The sequence below is a fragment of the Erythrolamprus reginae genome, chromosome 3 (assembly GCF_031021105.1).
Source record: "Erythrolamprus reginae isolate rEryReg1 chromosome 3, rEryReg1.hap1, whole genome shotgun sequence".
Lineage (NCBI taxonomy): Eukaryota > Metazoa > Chordata > Lepidosauria > Squamata > Dipsadidae > Erythrolamprus > Erythrolamprus reginae.
The window spans coordinates 247,111,696-247,136,212 of record NC_091952.1 but is presented as its reverse complement, the minus strand read 5'-3'; the positions used below and the strand labels follow the sequence as shown (position 1 = coordinate 247,136,212).

General features: G+C 40.1%; 1 protein-coding gene across 1 annotated transcript in view; it reads right to left on the bottom strand.

The window, feature by feature from the left end:
* TG (thyroglobulin) overlaps positions 1 to 24,517 on the bottom strand; it is a gene marked incomplete at its 5' end in the record, with an annotated part of 195,332 nt that overhangs the window by 12,186 nt on the left and 158,629 nt on the right. Inside the window, 3 exons of the mRNA XM_070748653.1 lie at positions 762 to 943; positions 12,063 to 12,230; positions 14,913 to 15,077. Coding sequence (XP_070604754.1) covers positions 762 to 943; positions 12,063 to 12,230; positions 14,913 to 15,077 — 515 coding nt within the window. The remainder of the gene's footprint in view (positions 1 to 761; positions 944 to 12,062; positions 12,231 to 14,912; positions 15,078 to 24,517) is intronic.

Sequence of the window (24,517 nt, the reverse complement as noted above, 5' to 3'; positions counted from 1 at the left end):
TGCGAGAGCAATCACGGGCTTTCCCAAATATGCCCATGTTACTCCAACACTCCGCAGTCTGCATTGGTTGCAGATCAGTTTCCGATCACAATTCAAAGTGTTGGTTATGACCTATAAAGCCCTTCATGGCACCGGACCAGATTATCTCAGGGACTGCCATCTGCTGCACAAATCCCAGCGACCAGTTAGGTCCCACAGAGTGGATCTTCTCCGGGTCCCGTCAACTAAACAATGTCGCTTGGCGGGACCCGGGGAAGAGCCTTCTCTGTGGCGGCCCCGGCCCTCTGGAACCAACTCCCCCCAAAGATTAGAATTGCCCCCACCCTCCTTGCCTTTCGTAAGCTGCTTAAAACCCACCTCTGCCATCAGGCATGGGGGAATTGAGACCCTCTTCCCCCTAGGCCTTTACAATTCTATGCATGGTATGTATGTATGTATGTATGTTTGGGTTTGTTTGTTTTTTATATATTATATAAAATATATATATTATATATATATATATTAATATATATATATATTAATATATATATTAAATTATTAAATATATATATATTTAATTATTTCTAACATCAGACTACTATTGCACACTGCTTTATTGTTGCTGTTAGCCGCCCCGAGTCTCCGGAGAGGGGCGGCATACAAATGAAATCAATCAATCAATCAATCAATCAATCAATTACATTAAAGATATGGAGACTGTATCCTAGAAGTTACAATTGCTAGCCAGAATAGCCCAATATCAAAAAAATGGAGAAACTTACCGAGTGGCATTTTCTAACGCCCTGGAGAAGGGAGCATACTCAGTGGATGAATGTTCTAGGGAATAAAACCACGTAGCTGCATCCTGGATGAGAAGGTTCGACTTTTCGCCACCCAAAGAGTTTTGGAGGGCCTGATAAAAAGCGGTTTTGCTATCGGCCCGGCCTTGTCTTTCTTCAAAACGCTAATCAGAGAGGAAAAGAGCAGGCGGAAGAATTCAGAAAGCCACTTCACACTCAAAAATGGCTGTTGACATTGCAACAAAAATGTATACAGTACTGTTAGGCAATTTCATGTTCATCACTGGTGTACAATTGCACTTCCAACTCCTGTTTTACTTACTTGACCTGTCTTTTTATCCATTTTAAAATCTTCTGTCAGTGTTCCAAGGAATGCACCCATTGAAAGCAGAACTCCGAAGAAGGTAGATTCCTCAAAGGACAACTTTATTGGATACATCATATCGGCACAACTGGTGAAAACTGACTCTGAATGTTCCCATGGCTCTCACCCAATTTAAAAGTGAAAGTTTCCTTTTCTCCCAAGTCATCAGTCACATTGTCCAATAGAGGTGGTGATTGGTTGCTTGGTTACTCCACTCCTCCACTCCCCGACCACCTGTTGGAATGTCCTTGGTTCCCACAGGAAAACTTTTTTGTTTTGACTATAAAACCCCAGCTATCTATTTCTCCCTCCCTGTCCCTTCTTCTTCTTTGTGGCACCTATGAAGGCTCCAAAATGGCTTCAGCCAGCTTCGCTTCAGGGTTGACATCTTTATGATATCTATAAATGTTGTGGTTGGCTCTGGGACAGGTCCTGTCCCAGGGACTGCGTGGGTGGATGTGGGTGAATCCTCGCAGTGTCAAGGGCCTGTTTTACTGCCGACTGCTTCGGACAACGAAGTATCGTCGGAAGCAGGAAGTGACTATGAAATGGGACCCTCAGAGGGGGTCATGGCAGACAGCCGATTAGGAAGCAATTCATCCTCCTCCTTATCTTCACTGGACTCTGATGAAGAAGCAGTTATAGACGCACGCATGCGAAAGGCCATGAATAGAAGAGAGCAGCTACATAGGTATTTCAAGAGATAAGAGAGTTCACTTGTGGTTGGGTGTGGTTCAACTAATTAGGGCTGCTGTTAAATGGTCAGTGTGCCGGCCTCTCAGTGTGGAAGATTATCTGTTCGTGATTGTGGATGTGGCTTGACTCTCTGGATTCTGCAAGGACTATGTGCTTTGATATCAGGACTCTGAACGTAAATCATAGTTAAACGTGTGACAACGTCTGAAGGAGAGTAGCTGTGACGACTTCACAGCTACTTGTTAATTGCTTTGAGTTTGTTTGTTTTTTGTTATTTCACTGCATTCAAGTCTGGTTGCTTTGAAAGTGAGCCCTTTGACTACAAAAAGGGGGTTTTGCTTCTATTTTTCTGTGGATAAATAAAGTATTCTTGACTTTTCACATGTGTGTGTCTGTTTTGGCTACTTTTGCATTTAATGAGAGGCTCGTGCAGAGAGCCGGCAGAACATATAAGTAACTATAAATACATTTTGCATCTATAAGACCGCTACTGTACTACAGATGCTCAGAATCCAAGAAGGTGGCTCAAGGCTGAAAAGATCTTGATCTAGCACAGAAACTCAGGTCAGACTCTCTAGGAATCACACCTAGTGAGTGAATCATTCAGAAATCCAGCCAGCAACAAAGAAAGTTTCAGCTTTCCAATTTTACTCTCAGTAGAAGCCAAAACTATTTTAAGGGGATTTTCCCCTATCCATTTGAGCATATATGTATGCGTGTGTATAAATATATAAACACATATATATGTGTATATACACATGTGTGTGAGAGTGTGCGTGAGTGTGTGTGTGTGTGTGTGTGTGTATCGGGGTGGGTTCCAACTTACCCCTACTTTGCTTCCTCCTGCACCACATGGCAAAAAAAAAATAAAGCAAAGAAAAACAGATGGCGGCCAATTAAAAAAAAAAGAGGGTGGCATCCAGAAACCGGGACCGACCACACAATGACATCATTGTGATGTCACCAGTTGGCTTCTATCAGGGTGGGCGCACTGGATCGCACCAGTAGGAACCCACCCCTTTAATATATATCACCCTAGCACAAAGCCAAAAGCACCAGCCCGAGGATGAGGAGTGGGACCTCATTGAAACGTCGCCAGGAATCTCTGAAATTTACACAGGAAGAAACCCGAAAATGCCGAGACCTTCATATCTGTACCCATACTAGGGTGATTTCAACAGAAAATCAACCATATGGCTCTTCCCTGGTAAAAGCTGATTCATAGCAAGCCTGTAGCTCAGAGATTAATATCCTGCCTTGCATGCAGAATGCTACAAGTTCAAATCCCAGTAAGGGTATGTCCAGCTGATGAGAACATAACAAGCTCGAAATAGATCTCTCTCTATATATATATGTGTGTGGTGGGATTCAGCTGGTTCTCTCTGGATCATGCGAACTGGTAGCAGTAACTCCAGGAGGCTCCGCCCACCTGCCCCAACATCATGCGAGCACTGCACATGTGCACATGAGGTGCGTGCGAACAAAGCAAGCAGGCCCATGAGCACACTCACGTTTGCGAACCAGTAGGGAGGATAAGTGAATCCCACCTCTGATTATATATGTATGCATATATTGGTGTATTTGCATGTACACATAAACAAACATAATCTACACAGACCACCCCCCTACTCTTTTTAAAGACTATATTGCTTCCAACCCCAGGTCATTTTCCCCACCCCTATACTTTGGCTACCGAACAATTTCCTAAGAAACTGGGAATCTCAGAATTCCCCATGGATCCTGCTGCTGATGGTTATTGGCGTAAAAACTCAGTTTGAATAACCCCTTTTCCAAATCATTATGGACAATATGCAAAAATGTCTTAGCGTTGGCCTAACTCAGATTTTTTTGTTTTGTTTTAAGGTTCTGGTTTTTACACTAAAAATGATTATGGACACGTAGGCCAGGTTTCATAACTGTCAGATCTCTTGAGGTCAATTTGCACTTTGATTGAACTCTACAGGTCAGTGATGGTGAGCCAGAGGTATATCTTCTGCCACAGGAGCCATTGTCCTAGCTCAGCTCCAACGTGCATGTGTGTGCTGGCCAGCTGATTTTTGGCTCACACAGAGGCTCTGGGAGGGCGTTTTGGCTTCCAGAGAGCCTCCAGGGGGGATGGGGGAGGGCATTTTTACCCTTCCCAAGCTCCAGGGACCGCCTCCTGCCGCACGAATCCCAGCGGCTGATTAGGTCCCACAGAGTGGGCCTTCTCTGGGTCCCGTCGACCAAACAATGTCGGCTGGCGGGACCCAGGGGAAGAGCCTTCTCTGTGGCAGCCCCGGCCCTCTGGAATCAACTCCCTCCAGAGATTCGAATAGCCCCCACCCTCCTCGCCTTCTGTAAGATGCTCAAGACCCACTTTTGTCGCCAGGCGTGGGGATAATTACCATCTTTCCCCCTTTTTTATTATATTTTTGGCCTTACTGCATGATAGATTAGGTTGAATGTGTGTGACTGCATAGCTAGGGGTTTTATTATGTTATTAATGTCTTTTAAATGGATCTAATTTTTTATTGTTAGATTTGTAATGTATTGTATTATTAATATGCTGTGAGCCGCCCTGAGTCTTCAGAGAGGGGCGGCATACAAATCTAATAAACTAAACTAAACTTTGGATCCTGGGGAGCGTGAAACATGAGCTTATTGAGCCCACCATAAATTGGAAAACAGTCCATTTCCGGCCTCCAGAGGGCATGGGAATCTGTTTTTGCCCTCCCCATGCATTGAATTAGGGGTGTGGGCACTCGTACCTGTGTGATAGCACTCGTGCACACTCTTTTGGAACCTGAGGGAAAAAAAGTTCACCATCACTGCTATAGGTTGACGATGAACTATTAATATATGTAGTCCTTGACTTACAACAGTTCATTTAGTGACCTTTTGAAGTCACTGGAAATAAGATGGACTTATAACAATTGTTCATAGCTCTGACTGTGGTAGCATCCTCATGGTCACACATTCAAAATTCAAATTCTTGGCAACTGGTTCATATTTGCAACGGTTGCAGTATCTTGGGGTCATATGATCACCATTTGCAACTTTCTGATGAGCAAAGTGAAGGCGAAACCAGATTCACTTAACAACCATGTTATTAAATTAAGAACTGCAGTGATTAACTTAAGGATAGTGATGGGGGAACCCAACGGTGTTCGGGTTCGGCAAGTTCGGACGAACTTTACGCAAAATTTGGCCGAACCCGAACCGAACCCGAACCCGAATGGGGAATCCCTCCCACGAAGAAATTCTGGGGGCGGAGCTTTGACGTCACCGGCAGGTTGCTAAGGACGCCAAGGTGATCACTTCCTGGATTCCATGGAATCCAGGAAGTGATCACCTTGGCGTCCTTAGCAACCTGCCAGTGACGTCAAAGCTCCAAACGCCAAACACTAAATTTCGGGTTCGTGTTCGGCATACCGAACACCGCAAAATTCGGTACGGACCCGAATTGTGCAGGTTCGGTTCGCCCATCACTACTTAAGGACACATTGACAAATGTGGCAAGAAAAGTCATAAAATGGGATAAAATCCAGTTAACAACTGTCTCACTTAGCAACAGAAATGTCAGGCTCAATTGTGTTCATAAGTAAAGGACTACTTATTTATCTGTTGTTTGGTTGCTTGGTTGGTTTGGTTGTTTGGTTGGTTGGTGTTGTGGCTGGCCCACATCCTGCTCAGCTGATCACAGATTTCGAAGATCGAGAGACCGATGCATATTGATGCCCTAGACCAGTGATGGCGAACGTAGCATGCAGAGCCATATCTGCTGGCACGCAAGCCATTATCCTAGCTCAGCTCCAACATCTATTTGTGTTCTGGCCAGCTGATTTTTGGCTCACTCAGATGCTCTGGGAGGGCATTTTTGGCTTCCAGAGAGCCTCTGGGGTGATGGGGGAAGACATTTTTACCCTCCTTCGGCTCCAGGGAAGCCTTTGGAGCCTGGGAAGGGCAAAACACGAGCCTACTGGGCCCACCTTAAGTTGGGAAACAGGCAGTTTTGGGCCTCCAGAGGACCTCCAAGGGATGGGGGAAGCTGTTTTTGCCCTCCTCAGGCATTGAATTATGGATGTCGGCACTTGCATATGCACGATAGTGTACGCACATGCTCTTTCGGCACCCGAGGAAAAAAAGGTTTGCCATCACTGTTTTTGGAACCAGCGTCAGAGAGTAAAGCGGATGACGGGTTAGAGAGGGACAACCAACCAGAGAGCATAGCACCTGTAGAGTGGGTGTTGAGTAAGAGTGGAGGAGGAGGATGAATCAGAATATGAGCCCCTGTTAGACCCAAGAGTAAGGAGAAATATGAGCAGGCAAAAGTATCTGAGGAGAAAAGGGTCTATGCATTAGTAGCTTTATGGAACATGGGCTACAATGGGCTCCACATCTCCGTTTTCAGGTGCGACGGCCTTCTGCAACACTCTGCCAGTAAAAACAGAGCTCAGGATGTCCATTTTTCACTGGCAGTGGGTTACAGGAGGCCATCCCGGGCAAAAACAGAGCTTGGCTGTCTATTATTGCTGGCAGAGACACCGCGGGCTGGTCCTTCGCTGACCTGCAGGCCAGATCTAAGTGCCCCACCTTGAGTTTGACATCTCTACAGATAAGGCATGAAAAATTTCCCTCTTTTTGGTATACCAGTGGATGAAGATGGTCTCTTTGAAAAATGACAACTGATGATATGATGAGACGGTTAAATAACCAAATGGAAACAGAATTCTATAAAACTTGGGAGAAAGTCTATAATTGGTGGAATATTAAAAAAAAGATTATTTGAATTGGAACTTCTTCATTAAACAACTGACCAAAATGAAATTTAAAGAAAAATTTATAAAAGCAATCAAGACGATATACTCTACACAATCGGCAAAAGTTATAATAAACGACCAATTAACACAAAATATAAAAATAGAAAAGGGAGTACGGCAAGGATGCCCCCTTTCCCCATTAATATTTATTTTGGCCATAGAAACCTTATTAAATCAGATAAGGTTAAATAAAAATGTTAAAGGATTAAATTTGAAAGGACAAGAATACAAAATTCAGGCATTTGCCGATGATCTAGTATTCAATATAGAAGATCCAATTGAATCAGGGGAAGTTTTATTAAAGGAGATTACTGAATTCGGAAAAGTAGCAGGACTTAAAATTAATAAACAAAAAACCAAAATACTGACAAAAAATCTAACAAATATAGAGAAGAAAATATTAGAAGACAGATTAGGCTTACAAATAGTAAAAACAGTTAAGTATTTGGGAATAAAATTAACAGCAAAAGCGATCACAATAAAGGAAGATAATTACACGGTTTTGATGAAAGAAATAAAAAAGAAATTAGAAAAATGGAACAAATTGCCTGTTTCGCTCATAGGTAGAATCTCAACAATAAAAATGTCTATCTTACCCAAGATTCTATATCTATTTAGGACGATTCCAATTATATTAAGAAAAGACTTTTTTCAAAAACTAAATAGAATGATTACAAAGTTCGTCTGGGCCGGAAAAAAACCTAGAATTAGAATACAATATCTACAAGATAATATTAAACAAGGAGGATTTGCACTACCAGATTTCGAATTATATTATACTGCAGCAATTATGGATTGGTTGAAAGATTGGTTTAAATTGGAAAATAAGAGACTTCTAATACTGGAAGGACACGATATGAGAATAGGGTGGCATGCTATCCTGTGGGAAAATAAAGAACAAACACATAGTTACTTCAAACAACATATAATAAGAAACTCGTTATACACAACTTGGAAAAAAATCAAAAAAATGTACTATCACCAAACTCCCAAATGGTACTCAAGCTTAGAGGCGACGATATATCCAAACTCAAGAGAACTAAACAAAATGTTAAATTATTATCAAACATTAGAAAAAAATGGGGAATTAAAAACTAGGGAACAATTAGAAGAAATTGGAATCAAAATCGACTGGTGGGCGTATAACGTAATTAAATCAAAATATCAAGAAGGGAAAAGGAAGGAAATACAAATAAAAGAGATAGAATTAGATAAGATAATTTTAGGCCAAGAAAAAAAAATGATTTCCAAAATATATAAATATATGCTACACTATAAAATGGAGGAACATATCGTTAAAAATAGTATACATAGTTGGGGCAAAAATTTTGGTTATAGCATAAATTTAGATAAGTGGGAATCAATTTGGACCAAGAACTATAAATTAACAAAATCTACAGCTTATAAGGAAAACATATACAAAATGTATTATAGGTGGCACCTTCCACCGGCAACATTAGCCAAAATGTATAAAGGAACAAGCCCAAAATGTTGGAGGTGCAAAAAAATGGGGACATATTACCACATTTGGTGGACCTGCTCAAAAATAAAAAAATTCTGGAACAAAATGCAGAATTGGATAGAAGAGATCTTACAAATGAAGATAAATAAAAAACCTGAAGCCTTTCTCCTGGGAATTATAGATCAAAAAATTGAAAAAAACAAACACTACTTATTAATTCATATATTAACAGCAATTAGAATAACGATAGCTCAAAATTGGAAGCAACCCGAACCACCTGAAGACGATTTGATAATTAAAAAAATATTAGATTGTGCTGAATTTGACGCACTAACAATTAAATTAAAAAACAAAGAGGATTCCGAACACGATAAAACCTGGATACATCTTTATAACTGGTTTAAGAAAAGAAATAAAATTCAAAAGAAAAAATCAAATTAACAATACTTTATATCCTTTTCATTACATAGAAAAAAAATATATACAAAAGACATATATACAAAAAACCTTTCTATAAAAAAAGATCTGTATGACATTAAAGAAATTGAATATGAATAAAAGAAGGCGGATAAGAAAGAATTAAATGATTTAAAAAACAGTGACAACCTACAAGAGAAAATGGTATACGCTGAGGACACAACATGTTTCACCAGAAAATAATTTAAAATCAAAAATCATTCAAAACTTACCTCCTGAAGGGAATACAAGTACAAATATTATAAAATATGCTAAGTGAATAGTTATTGTTATTAATGTACTTAAATAAGCAATTAGATCTTTTTTTTAAAGAATATTTTTTTTCTGTTTGTTTGTCATGTTTGTTTGTTCGTGTATTTGTTACGCGTTGATTTAGCCTTGTATTAATATAAAACATATATTGTATGTAAATGTGTATATATTTGTAATAAAAAAATTTAAAAAAAAAAAAAAAAAAAGATTATGAATAACGTACAAATAAATTTTATAACATTTGAACTTATTAAATTGAATAAATGATATATTGGAATTTTAAGGATAAGTTATTAACTTTATTAATGGACCTCAATTATTTTAATTATAAGGTAAAGGTTGAAGTAGATGTAATAGTATAGTAGTATATCAGGAAATTTAAAGGATATGGTTTTTTGATTGATTAACTGGCTTTGATTATGTTAATTATATTGTTAAAATAGAAATAAAGAAGTAGATTTTAAATTGTATAACTATATAGTATAGCAGTATATTAAGAAATTTTAAGTTGAAGGTTTTTTTCTGTTTAATTAATTGATTTTAATTATTCTAATTATATTATTAAAATGAAAATATAGAAGTAGATATTATATTATAGCAGTATATTAAGAAATTCTATGGAAAGGTTTTTGGTATACTAGAACTGACTTCAATTATTCAACTACAATGTTAAAATGGAAACATGTAGATGATATAATATAGTAGTATATCATGAATTGTTTTTCTGTATTGATTTATATCACAGTTAGTTTTCTTTTTTTTGTATTAGTAAGACTTCTATGCTTAGCGGAGCAATGGTAGCTCCTTTAAATGTTAAATGTTGTTTGCATTGTTTGTCTTTAAGAAAAATTAATAAAAATATTGGGGGGGGAAATGAAAATGCTATTGTTCACAGTTCTTTGGGCAAAGAGAGCTGCTGAAAGAAGTAAGAAAGCGATGGTGTGCAAAATGGAGAAATTGTCTTTTTGTTCAATTTCCAGAAGTATATAACACCATATTAGAGGAATGATGAGAAGAAGGTGATCAGCAGAGATAGTATTCCAGACAAGGGAAAGGAAAAGATCAAATCAGATCACTTGGGACTTTGAAATGGAAAGACCAGACCAAAAGGAAAATAAGTTTCTATTTATCGGGTAGTGGTATTCTACTTAAAAATGTTTTACTATTGAGTTATTTAGTGTATTCACAGACATTTGGATCCTGGTTATCTTAATTTGAAAAACATGTACGCTTTCTGACTGACTGCTGTTGTTGTTCAGTCACTAAGTTGTGTTGACCTTTTGTGTCTCCATGGACCACGGCATGCCAGAGCCTCCCACCCTTCACTGTTTGTTGGAGTCTGCCCAAATTCATGTTCATTGAGTCGATGACACTATCTAACCATCTCATCCATTGCTGTCCCCTTTTCCTTTTGCCCTCCATCGTTCCCAACATCAGGATCTTCTCCACTCTTCTGCGGTGACCTAGAGGTGGACCTCTTGCCTCATAATTCTGAACTTTGATCCTACGTAGAGGCAGATGTGGGGGGTCTCCTATTTGGGCAGGGGGTTGGACTAGATGGCCTGCAAGGTCCCTTCCAACTCTGTTAATCTGAATCCATGGAGTCCTCTCTTCTACTTTGGTGGCCAAAGTATTTGAGCTTCAGTTTCCATCTCTGTCCTTCCAATATCCTAACAATTGGTAGTTCCTTCTTCAGAATCATAATAGAGCTGGAAGGGATTTTGGAAGTCTTCTAGTCCAACCTTGTTCAGTCAGGAGACCCTATACCAGTGATGGTGAACCTTTTCTTCCACGGGCATGCGAGAATCCCCACGCCCATAATTCAATGCCTGGGGAGGGTGAAAACTGCTTCCCCCATCTCCTGGAGGCCCACTGGTAGCTGGAAACGGCCTGGTGGGCCCAGTAGGCTCATGTTTTGCCCTGCCCAAGCTTCAAAGGCTTCCTGGAGCCAGGGGAGGGTAAAAATGCCCTCCCCCATCCCGCTGGGGGCTCCCTGGAAGCCAAAAACGCCCTCCCAGAGCCTCTGTGCAAGCCAGAAATCAACTGGCCAACACACACATGAATATTGCCATAAGTTCACCATCACTACCCTTTCAGATAAATGATTGTCCAGTGTATGGACTCGGAGAGGGGTGGCATATAAATCTAATAAATAATAATAATAATAATAATAATAATAATAATAATAATAATTATTATTATTATTATTATTATTATTATTATTATTATTATTATTATTTTATTTATTTATTAGATTTGTATGCCGCCCCTCTCCGTAGCCTCGGGGTGGCTCACAACATGAGCTGGGGTGGCGCAGCAGGTAGAGTGCTGTACTGCAGGCCACTGAAGCTGACTATAGATCTGAAGGTCAGCGGTTCAAATCTCATCACCGGCTCAAGGTTGACTCAGCCTTCCATCCTTCTGAGGTGGGTAAAATGAGGACCCGGATTGTGGGGGCAATAGCCTAGCTCTGTTAAAAAGTGCTATTGCTAACATGTTGTAAGCTGGCCTGAGTCTAAGCAGAAGGGTGGCATAAAAATCAAATAAATAAATAAACAACAATAGAAAACAGTTCATAACAATTATTATTATTATTATTATTATTATTACTATTATTATTATTATTATTATTATTATTATTATTATTATTATTATTATCATCATCATCCCAGACAGGTGGGTGGAGTTTCCCGTCATTGGTGCTACCCAGGGGCGGGTTGCCATTACTGCCACTACCAATCTGCTGCGCACACTGCTTCAGTTGTCTTGTGTGCGTGAGCGTCCTTAGTGTGTTTTTGCTTCTGTGCATGCGCAGGTTGCAAAAATGTGCTGAAATCTCGTGAGCGGATGCACACACGAGTGAAATTTAAGTGATTTTTTTTGCTTCTGTGCATGCATGGAATAAAAAAAAATCACCAAAATCTTATGCGCCTCCCTTCACAACATTTTGCTTCTGCGCATGCGCACGAAGCAAAAAAAATACAAATATTGGGAGGAAAAGATGGCAGCGCCCATAGGAGGGAGCAAATTGCACAATGTGGCAGCCGTTACCAGTGTGCACTGGTAACAATGTCACTGGTAGCAACCCACTACTGGCGCTACTGGCTAAACTGGGAGCAATCCACCGCTGGAGTAGACATAAAGCAGGTCCCAGATTTTCCGTTGTGAGTCAAACTATATAATTGCAGTTGTGGTCATGCATCAGTTTCAGGTCTGGCATTTCTGCTCACCTTAATCGCCTTTGCGCGACTGATCAGCCCGTCCTGCTGTGCGCTTCCAATGAGTAGGTCCAACTTTGAAAGTCGGGAACGTTGCAAGGCAGCCGGAAAAGGTTCCTGCAGGTAGGATCCATCAACGACTGGACCCCAATACTGGAATGGCCCACTGATGGCGAGGAGCTACGCAAAGAACCACCAAAAGGTTAGCATATGTTCTCTCTGGGTCACTCCGGAGGCTAGGACCAACCCAAAAAGATAAGCCAGACACACCGGCTGAATCCAAACACAGTTTTATAATGATAAAGAGAAAAGAAACCAACAGAAAATGTCCTTACAGATCAGGAAAACACTGGAACTCCAAATAGATACACGAAGGCAGTTGTTCATACAGGAACACAGGATTCTTAATGCCAGACGAGGCTGTTGAGCTAACAAACACACACACACCTCCCACCAGTCTTCAAGGCTGCTGGGCCACGAGCCAGGAATAAAAACGCTGAGAGAAAAGGCAGATAACACCAACTCCCCATTGATAACACTCCACGCTGCCGAAAGGGTTCGCATGCCTTATAAACCCTTCCCTGCTAATGAGGACCACACCCAACCACCCAGGTGCTCCTCATTCAGCGCTGATAATATCTGTGCAGTTGATTTCTCCTTTGATCTCTGCGTCTCTGTCGCATACTGATGATAGCTTGTTCTTCGTCATCCAGGGATTCCAAGGAATCCAGAGAATCCAAGCTACTTGCTTGAGAGAGCCCTTCCCCAGGGCTCTCAGGCCTTGCATCACCTTCACTTTCGTGACTGCTGTCTGACTGCCAAGAACTCTCCTCTCCGCTCTCCACCTCCCCCGGGCATGGAGCCAGCAGAGACGCAGCTGGTCTTTGATCTGGCTCAGGCTGAACCACAACAGCATAGGAGTGGAAAAAAACATGGACAACATCCTATTAATGGAGTAAGAAGCGGGGCATAAAACATCAATGGCCACTGATAATTGAGGAGACAGAAAACACCATTATAAGCTTACTAGTAACTTTTAACATAGGCAAACCAGGGAATTGCTTGTGCAAATCACAATTGTGTACTGTACTAACAGTTTCTATACTGAAAGAGTAGTAGATGCTTGGAACAAACTTCCAGCAGACGTGGTTGGTCAATCCACAGTCACTGAATTTAAACATGCCTGGGGTAAACATAGATCCATCCTAAGATAAAATACAGGAAATAGTGTAAGGGCAGACTAGATGGACCATGCCATTGATCTTCTATGTTTCTATAGTTTATGCCTAGTCACACCTTGCCATAGTTTAAAAAACAGCTGAATCTACAAATTCCTTTGTTCTTCGGTGCCCTTTATAGGCCTGGATAAATCATTCAGTGCCTCCAGAAAGTAGTTTTTGATAATAAAAAAAAAGGCTTCCCTTCATTGTTAGTTGTTGTTAAGGGGGGCTACACACACACACAAAAAAAAACACAAAAAAACCACAGTACTTATCAGCTAGATCATAACATTTTTGATCATTTGTATCTTTCTGATCCATTTTCAGTAGCATAAGAAGTTCAGACCTGAACTTCAATAATAAACAACAATTCTAGGGTGTAAGGTGACATCATAGCTACTCCTTTCTTCTTCAGAAAAGCATCCTCTTCTTTGTAACCAGTGTTTCTCAACCTTGGCAACTTTAAGACGTATGAGCTCCAAGTCCCAGAAATCTCCAGCCAGCCATACTCAAGAGATATCTATACATCCAACGATGAACTAAATAAATTGCAGCTGGAATGATTTTTTTTCCCCACAAAGGCAGAAATAAGAAAGAAAGAAAGAAAGAAAGAAAGAAAGAAAGAAAAAAGAAAGAAAGAAAGAAAGAAAGAAAGAGGAAGGGAGAGGGAAGAAAGTAAGAAAGGAAGGAGGGAGGGAGAGAAGGAAAGAAAGAAAGAACAAAAGAAAGGGAAGAGAGAGAGAAAGAAGAGAGGAAGGAACGGAGAGAGTGAGTGAGGAGAGAGAAAGAGAGAGAAAAGAAGGAAACAAGGAAGGAATGAGGGAAAGAAGAAAGAAAGAAAGAAAGAAAGAAAGAAAGAGGCAGGGAGAGAGGGATGGAGGGAAGGAAGGAGGGAAGGAAGGAAGGAAGGAAAGAGAGAGAGAAGGAAAAGGAAGGAAGGAAGGAAGGAAAAAAGGACGAGAAAGAAAGAAGGAAGGGAGAGAGGGAGATAGAGAGAGAGAGAAAAGAATTGGAGAAAAGAGGGAAGGATGGAAAGAAAGAAAAAGGGAGAGAGAGAGGGAAGGAAGGAAGGAAGAAATAACAATTCCACATTCCTTGTCTTTACCTATTTAAACCTTTCTCTAAGAAGCAAACAGAAGTTGACTCCTACAACTCAAGATCCATTACCCGAGGCCCTGCGTCTGTTCAAAGTGGCTCCTATGACAGCAAGGAGTGACACTCTCTGCCCCTTTGGCATGTGCACAGTGGTGCCTATATGAAAGAAATATCTCTCTCCCTTTTCTTGTTTCTCCTGGAGACAGTTGAAATAACTTTGTCAAAAGTACAAAATGCTTGCTTGCAGGGGGCCTATGGACCTACAAGGCTTGCAGGCCTCCGATTTATTTCCCATTCTCATTTGCCAGTTGAGGTTACACACAGTTTTCAGGCAATGGACAGTTCACAACTAACAGTGCTAGTTTTATTTTCATTTTTTTGTCCCACTTCCTTCATAGCTGAGAGAGAGAGAGAGAGAGAGAGAGAGAGTTTCCTCTTAGGAGGAGTCTCATTCATCTCACGTACCAGTACCAGATGGACTTTTTTTCTGAATGGCTAGATTTTGCACACCCATGCATTTAAACTGTGCCCCCCAAGATAAACACACCTTAGTTTGTGCATCGTTCAGGGTTTTGGCAGGCAGCTGGCGAAGGCACGAGACAATTTCAGGACCGCTGGTTGACGGGCAGCCCACTTCGCGAGCCAAAACGGCGGCTTGGGATTGTGCTTTCTCTTTGGTGAGCGTTGTGGCTGGAGAGAAAGCGGATCCGCCCTAAGGAAAGGAAAAGGGAGAATTAAGTTGGCAGTGGATCCTGAATTTATGCTTTTTAAAAGGGGCATTGAAAACCTAGAAAGGAAGAAAGAAAGAAAAAACACTCCAAAGAAGTCCATCAATTTCATTTCATTTCAAACACAGGCCAGAGACATTAAAATGCAGCTGCGAGAGCTATCATGGGCTTTCCTAAATATGCCCATGTTACACCAACACTCCGCAGTTTGCATTAGTTGCCGATCAGTTTCCGGTCACAATTCAAAGTGTTGGTTACGACCGATAAAGCCCTTCATGGCATGGGACCAGAATATCTCCAGGACTGCCTTCTGCCACACAAATCCCAGCGACCAGTTAGGTCTCACAGAGCTGGCCTTCTCCGGGTCCCGTCGACTAAACAATGTCATTTGGCGGGACCCAGGGGAAGAGCCTTCTCTGTGGCGGCTCCGACCATCTGGAACCAACTCCCCCCAGATATCAGAGTTGCCCCCACCCTCCTTGCCTTTCGTAAGCTCCTTAAAACCCACCTCTGTCGTCAGGCATGGGGGAACTGAGACTTTCCCTTCCCCCTAGGCTTATAAAATGTATGCATGGTATGTCTGTATGTATGATTGGTTTCTTAAATTAGGGTTTTTAAATTAACTTAAATATTAGATTTGTTTATATTGTCTTATTATTGTTGTTAGCCGCCCCGAGTCTACAGAGAGGGACGGCATACAAATCTGATAAATAAATAAATAAAATAAATAAAATATAGACATATATTTTAGGAGGGTTTTTAGTTATTAACAAAATAACTAAGGATGAGAAGGAGATTCTTAGATTTAAGAAGCAAAAAATATTTTATTAAACACAGGAAGGTATACTAGCAGTAATTTTATATAAAAGACAATTGGTTTATCTGGATGACAAAATTAGAAAAAGAGATAGCATGACATAAATGATGTATACCGAAAGTAAATATTCTCATTGACTACTTTGTTCAGTACAAAGTTGAATGTGAAATTGATTGTCAATCAGTGTTGCTTCCTAAGCGGACAGTTTGATTTTGCAGAAGTTTGATTTACTTGGAGTTATATTGTGTTGTTTAAGTGTTCCCTTTATTTTTTTGAGCAGAATATTATATATATGACGGTCTTGGTATATTCGGGTTTCTTCCCATGTAGGATCCTACACGGGAAGAAACCCGAATATACCAAGACCATCATACCTGTACCCATGAAAATCTACATATATATATATATGTGTGTGTGTGTGTGTGTGTGTGTGTGTGTGTGTGTGTGTATGTATCAATGTTTTTAGCTGGAATTTTATTATATATATATTATATATTATAAAAAATAAAGGGAACACTTAAACAACACAATATAACTCCAAGTAAATCAAACTTCTGCAAAATCAAACTGTCCGCTTAGGAAGCAACACTGATTGACAATCAATTTCACATTCAACAATGTATATATGCATTGGCATCCTTTAGTCTTGAAAGACCATGCTATCATGCTCTGGAACCGCCTGTTACCGCACGAATCCCAGTGACCAATAAGGTCCCACAGAGTTGGCCTTCTCCCGGTCCCGTCGACCAAACAATGTCATTTGGCGGGCCCCAGGGGAAGAGCCTTCTCTCTGGCAGCCCCGGCCCTCTGGAATCAACTCCCCCCGGAGATTAGAACTGCCCCCACACTCCTTGCCTTTCGTAAATTACTCAAGACCCATCTATACTGCCAGGCATGGAGGAGTTGAGACACCTTTTCCCCAGGCTTTTTTAATATATATTTATGTTTGGGTATGTATATGTTGTTTGCTTTTTTTAAATATGATAGGGTTTTATGTGCTTTTTAATATTAGATTTGTTTTCGCTGGAATATTATTTTTATTATTGTTGTGAGCCGTCCCGAATCTTCGGAGAGGGGCGGCATACAAATCTAATAAATTGAATTGAATTGAATTGAATATTCTGCTCAAAAATATAGTCCTTGGTTAGGGGCAGCATACAAATCCAATTAATAAATATATATAAATAATAAATAACAATTTACTATATTTATAATAAATACAATAAATTAATAAATATAGCCAGCTTGCTAACTTCCCGGAAAATTTTGGTACAGTCAGTGATGAGCAGGGTGACCAATTCCACCAAGATTTGAAGGTTATGGAGGCAAGGTATCAAGGTAGATGGGATGTACATAGGATGGCTGCCTATTGTTGGAGCATCAAGTGAGACTGTCCACAGATTAAACACTCCAGAAAAAGCTATAAGCAAAAATCTTTACCTTAATATGTACAATTACTGTTCAATAAAAAAACAACTACAGTGATACCTCGTCTTACAAACGCCTTGTCATACAAACTTTTCGAGATACAAACCTGGGGTTTAAGATTTTTTTGCCTCTTCTTACAAACTATTTTCACCTTACAAACCCACCACCGCCGCTGGGATGCCCCGCCTCCGGACTTCGCAGCATTGCAAAAACACAGAGGTCCGGAGGTGGGGTTTCGAGGACTTCGGTGCTTTTGCGATGCTGCAATTTCACTAATGCTCCCTTCGCTGGGAAACCCCACCTCCGGACTTCCATTGCCAGCGAAGTGCTCGTTTTTGCGATGCTGGGATTCCCTTGTTGGGATTCCCCTGCAGCATCGCAAAAACACAGAAGTCTGGAGATGGGGTTTCCCATGGAGGGAAGCCTCAGGGGAATCCTAGCAGTGCAAAAATGGGTGCTTCGGCTGGCAAAAGGGGTGAATTTTGGGCTTGCACGCATTAATCGCTTTTCCATTGATTCCTATGGGAAACATTGTTTCGTCTTACAAACTTTTCACCTTACAAACCTCATCCCGGAACCAATTAAGTTTGTAAGACAAGGTATCACTGTATTTGTACGAACACAATTCAACTTGCAGTAACTATTGTAGCCTTTCTATGAACAAAATTATTCTTTGTAAACAGTATACAGTATTTGGAAAGTTTTTACTTTCTTTTCCTTTATATGCACAATTTGTATGACTTTTGAGAATATCCTGTAAAAGTTGATGTGATAGACAAAAAACTGTGGTTATTTTGGGATTCAGAAGCCAAAAGTTAGTAGAAAACAAGCCACAAACTTAAGACAACGAAATAGCTGTTCCCCAGTGACATTAAACATCTATAATGCCATGTTTTGAATGGATTAGGGTAGCATTTTTTATTATTATTGTCAAGAAAGCCATCTGGGTCAACAATTGGAATGAGTCCCTCATTTCATCTGGATTAGTCAAGATTTTTTAAATTATTATCATGTTTTGATCGCATTGTTCACAATGATAGTATCTGCAAAGCAATGGAAGCCTGTCATGTTGTCTTGCATGTTGCTTCTCCTTTTCTTCATGTTCTCATTTTACTTCCCCATTTTGGCAGCAAGAATTTGTTAAAAATTCATCAGAGGGATATATTCGCCTTAGATAAAGACTGTGCAATTTGTTTCAAAGCAACTTCTCTTTGCATGAAAGAAAATTAAATATAATCATATATGTAAGAGCTTTAGAACAACAAGGTTAAATTACCATATTTTTCAGAGTATAAAATGCACCTCTCCCCACCCTAAAAGAGGCTGAGAATTTGGGTCTGTGGTATACTCCAAATTTAGCTTTTTCCCAACTTGCAGGCTTATTTTCATTGCTACTCCCTCTGAAAATTTTTTTTCAGCCCTAAGGAGGTCCTAACGATCTTTCCGGCTTGCAGGATTTTTTCATTCCTACTCTCTCCAAAGAAGGTTTTTTCCAGCCCTAAGTCTTTGCAGGCTTGTTTTAATTGCCGCTCCTTCCAAATAAGTTTTGATCCAGCCCTAAGTCTTTGCAGGCTTGTTTTAATTGCCGCTCCCTCCAAAGAAGTTTTATTCCAGCCCTAAGTCTTTGCAGGCTTGTTTTAATTGCTACTCCATCTGAAAAGGGTTTTTCCAGCCCTAAGTCTTTGCAGGCTTGTTTTCATTGCTACTCCGTCTGAAAAGGGTTTTTCCAGCCCTAAGTCTTTGCAGGCTTGTTTTCATTGCTACTCCGTCTGAAAAGGGTTTTTCCAGCCCTAAGTCTTTGCAGGCTTGTTTTCATAGCTGCTCCCTCCAAAGAAGTTTTTTTCCAGCCCTAAGTCTTTGCAGGCTTGTTTTCATTGCTGCTCCTTCCAAAGAAGTTTTATTCCAGCCCTAAGTCTTTGCAGGCTTGTTTTAATTGCTACTCCGTCTGAAAGGGGTTTTTCCAGCCCTAAGTCTTTGCAGGCTTGTTTTCATTGCTACTCCGTCTGAAAGGGGTTTTTCCAGCCCTAAGTCTTTGCAAGCTTGTTTTCATTGCTACTCCGTCTGAAAAGGGTTTTTCCAGCCCTAAGTCTTTGCAGGCTTGTTTTCATTGCTACTCCGTCTGAAAAGGGTTTTTCCAGCCCTAAGTCTTTGCAGGCTTGTTTTCATTGCTACTCCGTCTGAAAAGGGTTTTTCCAGCCCTAAGTCTTTGCAGGCTTGTTTTCATTGCTACTCCGTCTGAAAAGGGTTTTTCCAGCCCTAACCAGGGGATAAAATAATGTGCTGAAACTGACCAGATTAAGGACATAGCCAGATGAATATCTGGTAGGTAGATTTCCTTCCCTATTTTCCTCCACCCAAACTAAAGTGCATCTTATACTCTTGTGTCTCTTATACTCTGAAAAATACGGTAGCAAAAATCTAGTTTTAGAAATGTTTAAACTGAAGTTTGGAACAAGGTTCTAATATGACATGCAATCAACAAAACAAGGACTGTACATAGAACAATATTGGACCTCTGAAAACTGTAAGCATCCATATGTACTCAGTATTTGGTTTGGGTCCCTTTTGCAGCAATTACTGCCTCAATGTGGCATGGCATGGAAGCTATCAGCCTGTGACACTGCTGAGATGTTATGGACTCTCTCTTTTGGGAAGAATTGAGGCCATTAAACTAAACGTATTACCAAATACTATTATTTTCCTATTCCAAACAATTCAAATCCATCTTAAGCAAGACTTCTTTATAAAATTGAATAAACTAACTAGTAATTTTATCTGGAAAAACAAACGTCCCAGAATCCGACTTAAATATATGCAAGAAAGGAAGGAGGAAGGAGGTCTCGCCCTACCGATATGAAAAGATTACTATAATGCTGCATCCCTGATGTGGATACGGAAATGGATACTTCTAACTAATACCAGACTGTTAAATCTAGAAAGTCATGATCTCCACTCAGGTTGGCACTTTTACTTATGGGGAAAAAAATCAAAAACCCATAAATATTTTACTAACCATCTTATTAGGAAATCTTTGCTATACAGTTGGCTAAAATTTAGGAAACGACTCTATAAAGGAATCCCAACATGGTATGTACCTCTAGAAGCCTATGTACACCCTAACTTACATAAAAAGAGCAATATAATAAGATACAAAGATATAATAAATATGAAGACCGGGATGCTTCAATAGCGGCCTTCAGCTCTTCTGCATTGTTCGGTCTCATGTCTCTCATTTTTCTCTTGGTAATGCCCCATGGATTCTCTAATGGGGTTCAGGTCAGGTGAGTTTGCTGGCCAATCAAAGACAGTAGTCCCACCATCATTGATCCAGGTTTTGGTGCTTTTGGCAGTGTGGGTAGGTGCCAAATCCTGCTGGAAAATGGTCAGTAACCCCATAAAGCTCGTCTGCTGAAGGAAGCATGAAGTGGTCCAAAGTCTCCTGGTAGGTGGCTGTGTTGACCATAGAGAGACCAATGAAGCAGACTGAACCAACACCAGCAGATGACATGGCTCCCCAAATCAACCCCAATATGGTTCAGTCTCTTTAAAAAATGGAATACAGGGTTCCCTAGCTTTTCGCGGGGGATGCGTTCCGAGACCGCCCACGAAAGTCGAATTTCCGCGAAGTAGAGATGCGGAAGTAAATACATTATTTTTGGCTATGAACAGTATCACAAGCCATCCCTTAACACTTTAAACCCCTAAGTTACAATTTTCCATTCCCTTAGCAACCATTCAGATTGTTACTCACCATGTTTATTTATTAAAGTTTATTAAAAAAAATATTTATTAAAGGCAGACGAAAGTTTGGCGATGACATATGACATCATCGGGTGGGGAAAACCGTGGTATAGGGAAAAAACCCACAAAGTATTTTTTAATTAATATTTTTGAAAAACCGTGGTATAGACTTTCCGCGAAGTTCGAACCAGCGAAAATCGAGGGAACACTGTATTCTACTCCTAGTGGATTTATAGCACCATAAAACAGGAGGAGGAAGGTGTTACTCTGGATATGTTTGCTGCCTTGAGTTATTTATAAAAACAACAAAGGCTAAATGTAAACTAACAAACGAACAGTACAACTCTGGGAACAGTCTGTGCAGAAAGTATAAATGTTACCCTGATGTAAATCAGCAAAAATCATTTTACTGCCTGAGTCAGTTGGTTAGCACTGCAATGCCTGACGTATTTTATATTTTTGCATATTATTTGCAAGCTTATAGAACGTTTTGCAATAGTGCACAGCTCACAAGTTCCCTTAACACCCAGGGCCTTTCCACACATCTTCCCCTAAGTCTTCATATGACTTGCCCAATACTGATGGATATCACTCGGTTTTTATACTTCGACAGATTGGTGCCCCAGAATGCAGATTTTTAAAATCCAAATTCATTAATGCACATTTAAAAAAAACAAAACGTAAGTATTGGGATGTACACAGTAATGGGCAGCCAATTTTTTTACTGCCATGCTCTAGGTGTGGCTTATTTTGTGGGTGTGGCTTAATGGTCATGTGACTGCGTAGGTGTGGCTTGCTGGCCATGTGATCAGGTGGGAGTGGCTTGAACAATCGTAATCGTTCAAGCGAACTGTTAAGTCCTCGAATTACAACCTTACCAGTGTCGCTCGTTGGGGTGACAATTTGCTATGCGTTTCCAGCGCTCTCCTTCCTGGGTCGCCCCCCACGGCTCAGGCTGGGTAGCTAGGTGAACAGATGCTGCCAGAAGTATAAATGCTGCCAGCGCCACTTCCACCCACGCCTTCTGCTTGCACTGCAGGCAGGAAGTGGCCGTGTGAGGCTGGAGGGAAGTCGGGCAGGAGAGAGGGAAGCTCGTCCGAGGCCAGGAAGGAGGAAAGAGGAAAAAAACAAGGGGCACAGACACAGCAGCAACAGCAGGGGAAAAAAGGAGAGCCAAGCTGAGACCAGTAATCCAGGAAGTGACAACTGCCAATCAGCTGGATCTGCACACGCATCTTCATTTCCGCCGGTAGAACTGTGTTCCACCTTATCCTGCCTGCTGCCCACCCCTGGATGTACAGTAGTCCATGACTTACAATAGTTTGTTTAGCGATCCTTCAAAGTTACAACGGCACTGAAGACAGTGACTTATGACAATTTTTCACACTTATGACCATTGCAACATCCCCGTGGTCACGTGATTCACATTTGAGTGTTGACAGTTGATTCACATTTTTTTCCAATGCATTGTTATATTTTAATTAGATTAAAAGATCATAAATGGGGAGTACAACAGCTACTGTACTACATTACATGAGAAGTTCACAGTTTTAGTACAAATAGAATGTTAAATAACTAGTAACCAAAATATATTTTAAAAATGCATGAAAATGGCTTATTGAATAAAAAGCAAACACTTTCTACCATTACACTTCTACATTATCCTCAACAACATATAGACTCAGCAATGTTTGGCAGTAGATTTGTAGAATTTAATCATGTCAACAATCATCAATTTGTACTGAATGAACTTTGCTAACAGTATCTACTGCCATTTCAAAATACAATTATCACAAATATAACTGTATATAACTCTATGTAATAAAGGCAGTATTAATATCAGGCCCATAAAGGGAAACAAGCTTATATGATATTTTACATTGGTTAACAGACCCTTACTGACATGAGATTAAGAAGTCAAAATAACAATAAAAAGCCATATACATAAAACAACGGTGGACGGAGACAAACAAAGAGACAATCAACAAACTACAAGTGAGGACTTTACATGGCACCACTCACGTATACAACTTTTACATATTTATGTTCCTATGAAAATCTTGCCAATCAGGTATAAATGGAAAATAATTTTGCCTTTGGAGAAATGTATAGATGCTTGACCTTTAGTAACACTCCCTGCATCTTCTGAGAGATTCATAGAAAAGAGATGGGAAGATGCTTTTTACATTATTTCTTTTACCATGGATGGAGAAATAAAATTTTAAGAGCAGTAATATGGACAATTGATTCACATTTATGATGGTTACAATGTCTCCAGGTTACGTGATCCACTTTTGCAAACTTCTGATCAGCAAAATCAAAAGTTGGGGGAAAGATCAAAAGCAACATGAGAAAATATTATTTTACTGAAAGAGTAGTAGATCCTTGGAACAAACTTCCAGCAGACGTGGTAGATAAATCCACAGTAACTGAATTTAAACATGCCTGGGATAAACATATATCCATCCTAAGATAAAATACAGAAAATAGTATAAGGGCAGACTAGATGGACCATGAGGTCTTTTTCTGCCGTCAGACTTCTATGTTTCTAAAAGGGAAACCAGATTCGCTTAAGCAACCGCGTGGCTAATTTAACAACTGCAGTGATTCCCTTAACAAATGTGGCAAGAAACATCATAAAATGTAGCAAAACTTACTTAATAAATTACTCACTCAGCAACATAAATGTTGGGCTCTATTATGGTAATAAATGGAGGACTGGCTGTATCCCACCACTGATCCTAACACATGAAGGAGGATTGTTCTTATGTTTCAGAAAATGTATTGCTCCATAGAAAGGAAGTTCTACCAGATACTGCCCTGAGGTTCACCCCTTATTTGTAGACATGATCTCGGCATCCTTGAGTTTTTAAGTTGCGCAATTGCAAGCACAGGTTTATGAATCAATGTTGAAGGAGTTATGGAAGTGTAGAGCTCACACAGCTTCCCTGTCTTCTTAGCTGCAGTTCCCTTCCCTTGGTTTGTTTTTATTTATTTTATTTTATTTGTCAAGTATGTATTTGTAATATATATATATATAGATATAACATTGTTTATATACATAAGATGGGTACTGGTGAGAGGGAGCAATTGGACAAGGCCGGTAGGCACACTGTATACTATAAAAACCATGTATACTTAGTTATCCACATTACTACAGCCTCCAGATTAGTATTTGCACAATGGTGGAAAAATGAAGACATACGTCAAGATGGTTTAATATTAGAAAAAATTAAACACTGTGCAGAAATGACTAAACTAACTCCGGAACTTAGAAATAACGATGAATCTTTATTTTATAACTACCGGGACCCCTTTTACCGCTGGTTAGAAAAAAAGAACAATCCACCCAACAACTGTTAAAAATTCTTTAAATACAAAGATAACTATCTGGTGTTTAAATTATTTCAATGGATGAATGAGATAAAGATATATGTA